At 40.2% G+C, this 12,938-nt stretch overlaps 1 protein-coding gene across 2 annotated transcripts in view; it reads right to left on the bottom strand.

Moving 5' to 3' along the window:
* PREX2 (phosphatidylinositol-3,4,5-trisphosphate dependent Rac exchange factor 2) overlaps positions 1-12,938 on the bottom strand; it is a 228,078-nt gene that overhangs the window by 139,991 nt on the left and 75,149 nt on the right. For both annotated transcript variants that reach the window (XM_045861068.1, XM_045861069.1), the window contains 4 exons: positions 12,537-12,670; positions 9,254-9,357; positions 7,176-7,325; positions 3,946-4,090 (listed from right to left, as the gene is read on the bottom strand). In XM_045861068.1, coding sequence (XP_045717024.1) covers positions 3,946-4,090; positions 7,176-7,325; positions 9,254-9,357; positions 12,537-12,670 — 533 coding nt within the window. The remainder of the gene's footprint in view (positions 1-3,945; positions 4,091-7,175; positions 7,326-9,253; positions 9,358-12,536; positions 12,671-12,938) is intronic.

Raw genomic sequence — 12,938 nt, 5'->3', positions numbered from 1 at the left:
CCAGAAAGTCTATCTGTGTCATGCATTCATCAAACAGCTATGAAAGGAGTCTCAAAATATAAAGGAATATTTTCAGTGTATTTCAGTATACATTTTTTCATATACATCAAGCCCACAGTTACTTAAATTAGACTCTTCTAGAAAACCCATGTTCACACGTTCAGACTTACCTTCACCATACTTAACAACAATTTAACTTATTGAGACTTCTAATAAACACAAAGGGAAAATCTTAAAGTAGCTTCAATTATAAGGTTACCATCCACATAAAGGCAAATTTGGGACTAAAGAGTATACAAAAGATCCTAAATATAGCTCAAGGACAGAACCAGATAGAGTAATAATGACCTAAAATAGGAGATAAGCTCCTTTTTAAAATATTTCAATTACAGTTCACTCTCAGTGTTATTTTACGTTGGTTTCAGGTATGCAGCTGTACAGCTGAATTGGTTCAGGTAGACCAGCATAGTCTCGGGGCTGTGAAGTGCAGAGTGGGGAATATAGTCAACAATGTTGTGATAATGATGTTTGGTGCCAGGTGGGTACTGGTAACATCAGGGGAACACTTTGTAAAGAGATAAACTCTTGAATGTGGTTTTCCAAGCACAGAGAACCAGTAGGCAGGAACTCCAAGAGGGCAAACAAAACAAAACTGCATGTCCCAAATGGCAGACAGAATTCTAAAGACATCCTCCCAGCCCATCAAGAATCCCACCCCTTGGTTTTTTAATCACACCCTAATGTAGGCTAATGTAGGGAGTCCTGTCAATGGATTTTGCATATGTAATTAAAATCCCAAGTGAGTTGACCTTAAAATATGGAAATATCCCTCGGAGCCTGACCAGATCACTTGAACCCTTTGGTGCCTTGGAAGCAGAGACTTCTTAAGCTGGTAGCCTAAGAGGAAGTGAGGAAAACTAAAAGCTTAAGAAAGATTCAGTGTGCTACTGCTGCCTTTGAAGGTACAGGGGCCTTGACACAAGGAATGCAGGCAGATTCCAGCTGAGAACAGCCCTAGCCAACAGCCAACATAAAATGGAGCCTCATTCTTTTATAAACAGGAAGGACTGAATCCTGCCAACAACCTGAATGTGCCTGGAAGTGGATTCTGCCTCGGGATCTCAAGATAAGAGCCCCAGGCCAGCCCACACCTTGGTTTTGGCCTTCTGAACCCCAGAGCAGAAAACCCAGGATTGCACCCTGGACACCTGATGTACAGAACTGCAAGCTAACAAACAGGTGTGGTTTCAAGCCACTAGGTGTGCGGATCATTTGTTTTGCTGTAATAAAAAATTAATACACATCAAAAGACATAGAAAAGTTTTACTAACTTTCTCAAGTTTTAAAATTACTTGGTGAATTCATTGTCTCTAAACTGTCATCCATAAGGAATACTGCAGCTTCAAACCATCATTCAGCACTGCCTACCACACACAGCTGCTGGGGCTGTGAGGGGCCATGGAGGCCTACAGCTCTCATCCATCACCATTTGAGGAGGGGTGAGGAGCCCCAGGCATGGTAAGTAAGAAGGATGATGCTTTATAACACCTAGGAGATAGCGCATCAGCTCAGTAGTAAATTTTTTAAGACCATCTGTTGTCATTAAAAGAACACTAAATACAGAGACATTTTACAATAAAAATTTTATCACACATATATTATAAAAATCTAACCTTTGACATTTTACATAAACTAATGAGTATATTTTAGGGTGGTTTCATTTTTGCACAGAGGCGAGAGAAGCAAAGCTACAGAGTGTAGAGAAATTACTTTTCCCTTTATATCATCAAAAGCAACACATTTAGATAAAGTCAAATAGCCAAGGAATATGGAATTGTAAATATGATGTCTAGTCTAACAAGTACATTTTAAGGAAGAAGAAGCACCATCCAAGAGAAAAAAAATAAAAGAAGTGAAATACAGGATAGCAGTTAAGATTGCATAATTTGCAATAAGACAACCTGGATTCAGATCCTGCCTCTGCTTAATAGCTGGGCAGTGCTGAATTAATCAATCTAGCTCTCTAAACCTCAGGGTTTTTGTTCCATAACAGAAGTACTATCCACCTCTCAGTGCTGTTACAGGATTAAATGAGCTGATGATGTCAGGAACCCAGCACACTGCCTGGCGCATTGTGAGCACGTACTAAGTGTCAGAGATTGACAAGTGCGTTGAGATAGCTAGTATATAGCTAAAGTGTAATCTTACGCTCTGACATCACCAAATTCCTCAATATGTCAAATTCAAATGAGTGAAAAAGCACATTTCAAGTGCCGCTATAAATTAGTAGTATAGACGAAAAGGGGCATTGTAATAAATGTAATCAAAAGTAACTTCACGGGGTAATTTGATAATAAATTCCTAACTGGCCAGGTCATGAGGGACACAGGGGGCAGTGTGCCACTATGGAAACAGACACAATTAATAACAGCTAACATTTATTGAGTCTTTTATGTATCGGGCCCTCTGGGGAATACTCTGCATATCATTACAGTTAACTAGAACCACAGCCATAGGAGACAGTGTGGGTAAAGGGTTAACAAACTCCCTCTGCTTCAATAAAGACAAGTTTGACCCTGGATTAACTTTCTGACCTTGTTCCCCTAGAAACCTGGTGAAGGCAGGGTGTCAGGTGCATTAGTAGGCAGGATGGCTTATGGTAAAAATGACCTCAATGGCTAAACTACATACTCATAACACCTGATGAAAAGCCAGGACTTGAAGTGATTCTCTCGTAAGTAAACACACTCTTGTGGGGGACCTTGGAAGGTATATCCATGAGGTTGTTAGTAGAAATAGTGTCTTCTTTGTAATATGGGGCTTCTAAGCCAAGGGGGGCTCACATTTCCTCATTCCCTTGCATAACAGCCATCACCCGGGGAACTAGGAACACTAGCAATACAAGCCCGTTGGCAGCCGTGTGGCCTGCTGCGAGGACCACACTCACTGGAGAAGAAATGCCCTCCCTGCAAACAAAGGTGTCCTGACCTCTTCTAGTGGGGCTGGGAGCTGGTGTGGCCCATGGTGAATCTGTGTGTCTGCATAGCTAATTAGTGATACATTCTGGTAGGTATTATAGGTAAGCGCTACAATCATCTTCATTTTTAGAAAGGAAATAAAAATTTAACTTTTCCAAATCTCAACTAGCCACTGGCAGGGCCAGATCTGCAGACAGTCTGATTGTGAAGTTGGGGCTTTGAACTGCTACTCTAGCCTACTTTAATAGAACTGACATTGCCATTTGCTAGCTGCATGAACTTGAGCATGTTAAACTCCCTGATCCCTAGTCTCTGAATCTTTATAAAATATAAGTATGTACTCAAGGATTAGAAACAACATATAAAAAGAATCCAGCCCAGAGCCTGGCCTTCCTGCGGGTACCTGAGGCACCACCCTTCCCTTTGGCTCTGCCTGCTTAACCCAGCAGGGACTGCCCTCGTGCCACTGTCTGCAAAAACCCAGGGGCACACACGGTCCACCTGCGCTCCACACCCAGGCCACTTTCCTGCTCGTTGCTCCGTGCCTGCCCCTCACATGACCCACTTTTTCAGACTCTTCATCCCTAGCTTTTCATCCTGAACCCAGCTGTCAAAATTCTAAATTAATTGGTTGCTTAGAATGTGTTTTTCCAGTTCTTTAGTCTTCTCTTTCAGGCCCTGTACTCATGTCCTTGCCAGACTCTGTCCCCTACAGGCAAACCCACCTGCCTGCCTGCCTGCCCAGCCTCTGCCTCGCCCTTGGAACATAGTATATCAGAAAGTACTGAAGTCATAAATAAATGAATAAATGCCTTAAGTTTCCTTGTCATGGTTCCCAGCTGTATGACCATTCCCTCACCCACTATGGTCCAGGAAATGCAGATAGTAAAGAAATATTAAAAAATGCTTAGGAGAATATTTTTAAAGGAAAACACCACATGAGATACAGCCAGATTACCAACCCTACCTTCCAAGAAAGCATTTAGGGAACGTAGTCAGTTTTCTTTTTCTGTCTTTGATCAGATTTCCTTGTTTGCACATCATTTTATAAAGTTTCTCACCCTGTTCAGAGATCATTACCCAGGTGTCTTGCTCCATTCCTAATTTTAAACCTATCGAAAATAAAACAAAGGACAGGTAACTGAAAAAGTCTCTTCATGCACTCATCATTAAACAAACATTTACTGCATGTCTACCATGTGCTGGGGCTGTGCACACAGAGCTCCGTATTATAAGGGCTTGGTTTTCCAGAAGCTCATGGGATACAGGGAGATAGTGGAGGCAAGATGCCCAGGGCCATTTGACATCTTCGTGCAAGGTGTGCCTCAAAGGTACAGAGACTAAGTAGCATAAATGGTAGGTAGAAAATAGACAGGGAGCGGGTAAGAATAGTATGGGAAATGGAGAAGCCAAAGAACTTATATGTATGACCCATGGATATGAACTAAAGGGGGGGGAATGTGGGTGGGAGGGTGGGTGAAGGATGAAGGGGAGTAAAGGGGGGAAAATGGGACAACTGTAATAACATAATCAATAAAATATATTTAAAAAAAGATGTGCCTCAAAGGTACATGGCTTGGCCAGTGGAGGCAGAGCAGCGGAATCTCACACTCTGTGGACCCCTTCTGTAGGGCTCAGTCAGCACAACTGAACTGTGTGGCCCCAGAGGCAGCCTTGGAGGGAAAATTGTGATACAATAGAAGCACATTCAGAGTAGCTCCCTTATCTGAGAAACGGCCAGAAAGACTCTGCGGAAGGGCCCTGTTTGGATGCATAGGCAGGAATAAGATTTGCAGAGAGAGAATAAAGAGTCACAACAGCTAGCTGAGGTGAAACAGCACTGGCAGGAAGCCCTGGGTTTAGGCGAGAGCACAGGAGATGTGCTAGTGAGTTAGGCAGGGTCCTTGTTCAACTGCAGTTCAAGGCCCTTCATTCCTTAGGTATTGGGGAACCCTCTGTTTTAATCAGAGGGGGAGAAGGCAGGGTAGTGCAGGAAAGGAAATATTGTTGCTTTGGAAACTAAGCTCCAAGGACAGGCTGAAAGGGAGAGAATTTAAATAGAGGGAGACTATTACGAGGAAACTGCAAAAGTTCAAGCAAGTTCAAGCCCCTACGGACAATAATAACAACAAAGCTGAGAAATATGTAGGAGATGGTACTGGGAAGAAACACCACAAGGTGAATTGTATGCATGAAGGCAAGAGAAGAATCAGGATGCCTTGCAGGCTTTAGACATGACAACTGAAAGGGGGGTGGGGGGTGGGGCGTGGACAGTGGGCAATGTGTTTAAGTAAGGAGGAGCCAGCAGCTGAGCACACTGACTTTGGACACTGAAGTGGAGTCCAGGGTCCAGTGGAATACATAAGTAGGAAGCTCAGGAGAGAAGATAAGTCTAGACATAAAGATTGAGAACTTGGCAGTATAGAAGTGGAAGTTGATCTGGTGACCCAGGTAAGGAATCGAGTTGAGAGGAGACAGTGCCAAGGCGGAAGTCCTGGGAACACTGCCACTCAATCAGTGACACTTTCAAGTACACTGTTGCAGAAGAAGAAATACTTGGAGTATTTTAGTCTTCCAGCTACAAAATTTCTTACTAACATTTTATTTTTTACAATATAGGAGCCATTAACATTTATTAATAATAGTGAATAATCTAGTAAGAATTGAGCCTATTAACATGAACAGACTTATAGAATTATAGAATTCTTTCTTTCCTCCACTCTTTTTCCCCTCCTCCACCTTTTATGGTGGTTCTTGGACATATCTACATACACAGTCATTCTGAAAAATATAAAGCTTCAGTATTATAAAAATTCAATTTATCTTTTAAATAATTTGATATGTTTGAATTAATTGCTAGATTCAATAAAACTCAGGAGTCTATTATACATTCATTATCTTTGTCTTAAAAATTCCTATCTGGTTCTTCATCCAATATCAATCAAAGGAGTAAGTATTTGGAAATTCTTAACTAAGAGTTAAGAATTTTAACTAAGGCAGAAAGTTTGTTCATTCTTCAAGGGAATATATCTGAAGATAGAAAGGGCTCTTCATGTTCTAAAATGTTATCACCAATGAAATGTTTTATTCCTAGATCTCTGGGGAAAGGAATAAATACTGTCATGTTTCTTATCAATTATTTGATAAAGAAACTAGTAGCTGTACAAGCATCTCTATTTCCTAGCTGAATTACAGGAATATGGTTACTTGCAGACAAACTCCACATAATTGAATACTGCCAGGCCAAATACTTCCTGCAAATCTTGCTAAAAAAAGGAAGCAGATTTGAGCCAGGCCACCTCATGTGAACAAGCTCCTTATTGGGTTATATTACATTATATTCAATGGCACTGTAACATTTTCAAAAAGTTAATATATACCCAAAGTGTCTTCTTTAGTAATGAGGACACTAATGGTCTAAGAATTTTCGATGTCCTATTAAATATACAGAGAAGAATTGTTGGAGGCACTGTAATATTGCATATTATTGAAGCTTGTCTCATAAAGGGAAACTCTGTGATGATGCTTTAGAAATGGCAAGCATAAAGTGCAAAGAGCATTGAGCACATTTTAAAGCAACTGAAACTATCTGCTGTAGGCTGAATGTCTGTGTGCCCCAAATTCTTATGTCGACACCTAATCCCAGTGAGATGGCATTAGGAGGTGGAGCCTCTAGGAGGTGATTAGGGCGTGGGAATGGAACCCTCATGAATGTGACTGGTGTCTTTATACAAGAGACTCCAGAGAGAGCCCTCTTGCTCCTTCTACCTGGTGAGGGTACAGCAAGAAGTCCTCATATGAGGAAGTGGCCTGTCACAGAACACAGAATCTGCGGGTGTCATGATCTTGGACTTCCCAGTTTGCAGAACTGTGAAAAGTAAATTTCTCTTGTTTGTAAGTGACCCAGCCTGTGGTAGTTTGTTATAGCCTGAACAGACTAAGACACTACTAAAAAAGAAACACTGCCAGTCACAATACACTTATTTTGCTAACTATATAAGGTTATCCTTGTCTTTTATTTTAGTAAGTAACTGTTGAAAGTATTCAGAAAATATTTAAGCATGCAGCTTACATCACACAGAAAATTCAAGTGAATATTAAGTACCGTTTACTGTCTTATAACTTTTGCCCATTATCTGCTTTTCTGCTAAGTTAGAATCTTCACAATGTACAATAGTACCCAATGCATATACCTACTTTTTCGTCTTTCTCTTTCTTTTAAAATAGCTTCTAACCATTCATGTTTCTCTTCGGGTGTTTTTGCCATACACACAAACCACTTGTTTTTTGCTGTGTTATGTATCTTCCATCCATTAACCACAATGTGTCCACTGCTATGGAAGTCGGCTGGAAATTAAGGGCAAAGGTGAATAAGCAAATATTATATATAGTATCATATCAATGCAATCATTCAATTCACAAAAGTTCCAAAGCCAATAAATTCTTCACATTGTGTTTGCTTTATATGTGTGTGTTGAAGAACAAAAATATTAACACAATGTTTGTACATTGAATGCAGTCCATGCCCGGTAACAATTCCCAACATCGCCCCTCACAGGCTCTCGCTCCCCTACATCTGACACAGACACACCGAGGACAGCACTTTATGCCCATCCCTCCAAAGGCCCTAGATTCTTACACATCTTTATCTAGTGCTCCAGTTTCCCATGAGCTCAGTAACCAAGTAATCAATAGAACATTCACTCAGACAACCAGGGTAGTTGGCATAAATGTTGACAACCAGGTCATCTGAGGGAGAAGGAAGGAAGTGAGACACAGGAGCTCTGCTGTCATGGAAAAAAGGGAAGAAAACAAACAGACTGCTAAAGCAACAACGTGAAGAGTTGACTGCCTTCCCCGTCTCACTTCCACGTCCAGCAAAATGCGGGCTTTAGGATGTTCTCTTGAGCATTCGGGTTACAGAAGCAAGAGAGTTGTTCACATTTCAGACAGGTAGCATTCTAAGTGTCATTAAACGGTCTCCTCAGAAAGCTATAAAATGAGCTACTACTGCCACCTTACACACACTAATGTGCACACACCCTGTCATGGAAAGGTAGCCTGCCAGGTCCCATATGTGATCATGGGAGTCTGCAACTGCACTGAAGTCTGCAGCACAGAAAGGGGCTGCAAGTGTGAGATTTCTCCCTGTCCCTGCAGACTGACAGCCCCACCCCTTTATCCCGCCATCAGCCAATGAGGATCATCTCCACAGCACAGCTTGTTCCCAAGGCAAGTGCCCTGTCTCAGGAATCACCTGAATTGTGCTCATTGACTGTCTTTTTCTCATACCTGCAGCAACCACAGTTCACTATTTTAAGTACTGGACAAGTTGGTTGGAATGCTAACAATAAGATAAAGGAATGGCACACAGGTGAGGATTTGAAAACCTGTGTTCCTGACAGACTATAAACACCCTGCTCCCCTCTGAGACCCAGGAATGACAACAAAGGTTTGGGGGGGCAGTGCTAATCTGCACCCCAACCCCGTGTTTAAACTATTACAAAAACATTTCTCTACATGGCAATGAAAGTCATTTATCAACAATTAATATATTTTGTATTATCTTGTCTTTCCTCTTAGAAGCATACCTTTGAAATTCTAATTAAAACCATTGGGAAAAGTGATTCAATTAACTAAGCATTTATATTATAGACTTTTTTCCAAATAGTAAGTAATGTATTTTAACTTCATTTTACTTAAAATTTGTGACTAATCATGACTTCCATACCTTCAAGCCTACAGAGCAAAAGTTCTGTGAAGTAAAAACTTAAAATGAGCACTTAAAGTTACACAGACCACCTCCACGCACAACTTTCTTGTACAAGCAAATCAGCAACCTGTTTATATTAATAATGTATGTAGAGTTCAACTAAAGCTAGAGTTTGCTATATTCTACACTGAATATATTAGAGAAACACAATGTCACATACATGCTTATAACACATTGCATAACTTAAAGAAAATCAATTCACTCACTAACTGGTTTCTGCATTCACACTCTCCAGACTAGGAGCTGTGCGTGCCTCTGCACATTGCTGTTCCTACTGAGCTACTTCTTTGTATCTTTGTGTTTAATGTCAGTGTATTTCAGCCAAATATAAACTCCTGTTACGACAACAGTCCTTCTCTGCCTTTCGCCTTTTTCCTCTGACTGCTCTACCTAATGAAGTATTTCTAAGCTCTGATGCACTGTATGTGAATTATTCAGGGGAGAAGTCTGTCTTACAAGGAAGTTTACCATCAAGCCTTTCACTGTAAATCTCCTCACTCACCTGTGCCATCGTCCACATTCTCCACCTCCATCACCTCAGTATTGATCCGGCCACGAAAAAGGTATCGATGTCCATCTGTAGATGTCTTGCTGTTCTTCAACCGTCTTGTAAAGGAAGGAAATCACAAAATCACTATCACTCTACTTAATGGAAAACAATATTGAAGCAATATAATGTAAGCAAATCTTTGAAAAAGAGGTACTGATTCAATCAATGGTATCAAATGTTAGGCTCTTGGTGTTTTTTATCTGTGTCCTGCCATTCCTAACAGCACTGGTTGCTTTATGAGAGTTGACTTATTTCTAGTTTTTTAAATAAACTGAAGCTCTGGGCTCAAAACAATATGAGGTGGGTAGGTAAACATGTACTTTTGCTCAATATAGGATATCAATGGTGCCAAGTCAAACTCTGACAGGCACTAATAGTGGGATTAAAATTTCCTGTGATTTCTTTCACCTTCAGTTCTTGTTTTTTAGTAAGTAGCTGGTAATTTCCTAGTAAAATTCAGTTAGTTCTTATGATCCCTCTGTAAAGATGTTAACTGCTGGTTCTTAAGCATTACCCAGTTGAAAATATTTTCCTATACTGTTTATATGGAATATAACTGTATACTTATTAGTAATTCTCTTAATACATTTATGTTCCTTCAAAAAGGTTTTATTTACTCTCAAAATAGTTCAAAACATTCCAACACTTTGCATATAGTGGGTTCGGCACTGGCCTTTAACCTTTACAAGTATATAAGACAAAAATTTACAAAGTTCAGGTTTACAGGTGAGCATTTGTAATAATGAATTAGATATTGTGTGTGTTTATAGTTGAGTCACTAAATATTCAGGAGAGATTGTTTTAAAAACTGAATCTTTTCAATTAAATTTAAAGGGAAGATTGTAAGGAATGGTTCAAGAGGATTAAAGATTACCTAGTCACTCAAGAGGTTGCAATTGCCCTGAACTATTCAAGTTGACTTATTGATGCAGTCTAGGTAACAATTTAACATGTTGAAATCATTATTCATTTATTGTGTGGCACAGACACACCAGCAAAAGCCACTACATAACTGTGCACCAACTCCAGTGTTCCCTCTCCTCTCCTCCTCTGTAGTTAGGTACCCGCCATGGAGTGCAAGGAGGTAACACGAGGTATCTTCACAGTCCCTGACTTCCTTCTTTGGAAAGGAGTATAGATGCCTGCTTAGCTGTCTAAATGATCCTCATGATCTAAGCCTTCATGATCTTGCACTTTCATGCTCATTCTGAAAGCGATCTCCAAATGCCTCTCATTAATAAGCCAAAATAAATGCTATAAACCAGGATTTGGGCAGGGTAACTGTAAAAGTTGGCATCACTGGAGGCCAAACATAAAGAATACAAAGCCCACTAAGAAGCCAATAGCTGCACATTCTCTTAGGTAGGAAATTGTATCATCGTGTGCTACAAAAAAGAATTTCCTATAAGTTGATACATCATTTTAAGACCAATCATATTTTGAAAAGCTTAATATCCTCGATGACAGTTTTAGTCACAGGCAAGTAATCATGGTTTGGAATCTATCATCGGGTCCTATTTTCCAAAGTATTAATTTTCTCTGAGATTCTGCAGTTAACTCTGTACAGGCTTTTTTTATATTTCACTTGACCTGCAGATGGTAAAAGTCAATGTGAAGTTCTAGTAAGCATGTATCGGTACTGTAACATTTAGTTCAATCAAACCTTGGGTCCCTTCAGAAAACGGCTCTACTGAATTTTAAAGATTAAAAAGCCAATGGCTTGAAAAGAATTTTACTCTATACTGTAATGTTGAGTACTTGCATATCCTGAGTCTATGACTTCCTTCCTGAGTATGTGTTCGAATGGTCATTAGGATGAGTGGACAAGAGTGTTCACAAGTTTGACCCTATCCAACAAGTACCTTCTGAAAAAAAATCATATCTATGCTTTAAAACAAACAGCAATTACATCAATAACATTAATACATTCTATTATTTAACCATGGCTAATCTATACCAGGGACTTGCTTGGGTTTTGTTCATTCAATCATTTATTCACTTATTCAACAAATAATTCTTGAGTATCTATTACATAACAGGTCTGCTCCAGCCTCCGGGAAACAGTAATGAAAAAGTAGCAGGACCCTTGTTCTCACGAACCTTACAGCCTAATCTTATAAAAGTGGTAGAAAATAAACAAATAAATTATGGAGAAAGTATCAGCATACACTTCGCAGATATTGATAAGGTGGCTGGGAAGCTCCCCTGGATAGGGTGGTCAGGGAAGACATTTCTGAAGAAATGACATTTAAATGAGATCTACAAGACATAAGGAACCTGGCCATGTAGAACTCAGAGGGAGGAGCAACTAGGAAGGAGAAAAAGCCAGTGCAACATGGAAGAAATAGAATTCTTGATTTCTCCATGGGATATAAAGTACAGCATAGGAAATATAATCAATAATACTGTAATAACTGTGTATGGTGACAGTCAGGTACTGGAAATATCAGGAGGAACACTCGGTGAAGTATATGATTGTCTAATCACTATTTTGTACATCTGCAACTAATACAAAATAATATTCAATGTAAAGTATAATTGAAAAAGTATTAACTTAAAAATCTCCACCCAGATTTCTGTATTTCCTCTCCTAAAACTGTTCCTCTCCCAGTTGTCCCTATACATTAGTTTCCTTGATTCCAAACCACAGGCGTTAGCCTTGGGTCCTATATTTCACTCATCCTCCCACATCCAATCCATTAGAAAACCTCACTGATTCTTCATTTAAAACACAAAAATCTTCTCACATCTCTTCGCCTACCCTGGCCCAGCCCACCAGTTTCTGCTCCCTGGGTGACAATGGTAGTTTCCTAACTGGACCCACCACATTCTCATTCAGTGCTTCACGATTTGTGCTCTATAGTTTGTACCAAATAAAGATAGGAAAGTGTGTTAAGAAGGAAGAAGTGCCAAATTAAGCTAAATGCTGCTGAGAAAACACGCACAGAGCAGGAAAGCGACCACTTCCTTAGAAAACAGAGGTCAATGGTGGTTTTCACATGAGCAGTTTAGTGGAGCCTCCAGAAGGCTCCTGGGGAGGCAGTGTCATCGGTGGACGGTCACAGTCACAGTTCAGCTAGGTGTCATCAGAAGATGAAGGGGACAGTCATGGGACAGACCGAGCATGTAGAAGTTTGCAGACGAGACCGCGAGTTCCCAGGACCAACCACAGAGGAAAAGGTGAGACCTGTGAGATGGACAAAACTTCTGAAGTGTTACCTGTGTACCCTCCTACCTGTGTTTTCTTTTGCAATACACCAAAAGATTGTCGAAAAGGAAAAACACCCGTTCTTGAATATTCCCAGAAGAAATCTTCAACAGGACTCCACACATGAGCATTTCAGTGCAGGTGTCGGTGATGTTGGACCCCTGAGCCGGGAAAAAAATGGAGATGAGGTTTGATCACTTTGTATCAACTGTCATATGTAATTCTTTTTTTCCTTAAAAGCATATTTTGTTTATTTGAAGATGCAATACATGGACAGAATGAAAGTTCAAACAGCACAAGTATTTATACACAGAACTCAGCTCTCCTTCCCTTCCACTCTCCTTGTGTTTGGTCTCAGATGATACAACTGCTGCTGAGAGATTCTGGGTCTCTCTTAGCTATTTTACATATGCACGCATACATTAGCAT

This window comes from Phyllostomus hastatus, unplaced genomic scaffold (assembly GCF_019186645.2).
Source record: "Phyllostomus hastatus isolate PE091 unplaced genomic scaffold, TTU_PhHast_1.1 phas_scaffold_21, whole genome shotgun sequence".
In the NCBI taxonomy this organism is placed as follows: Eukaryota; Metazoa; Chordata; class Mammalia; order Chiroptera; family Phyllostomidae; genus Phyllostomus; species Phyllostomus hastatus.
The sequence above is the reverse complement of the archived record's forward strand: the minus strand, read 5'-3'. Positions and strand labels throughout refer to the sequence as shown.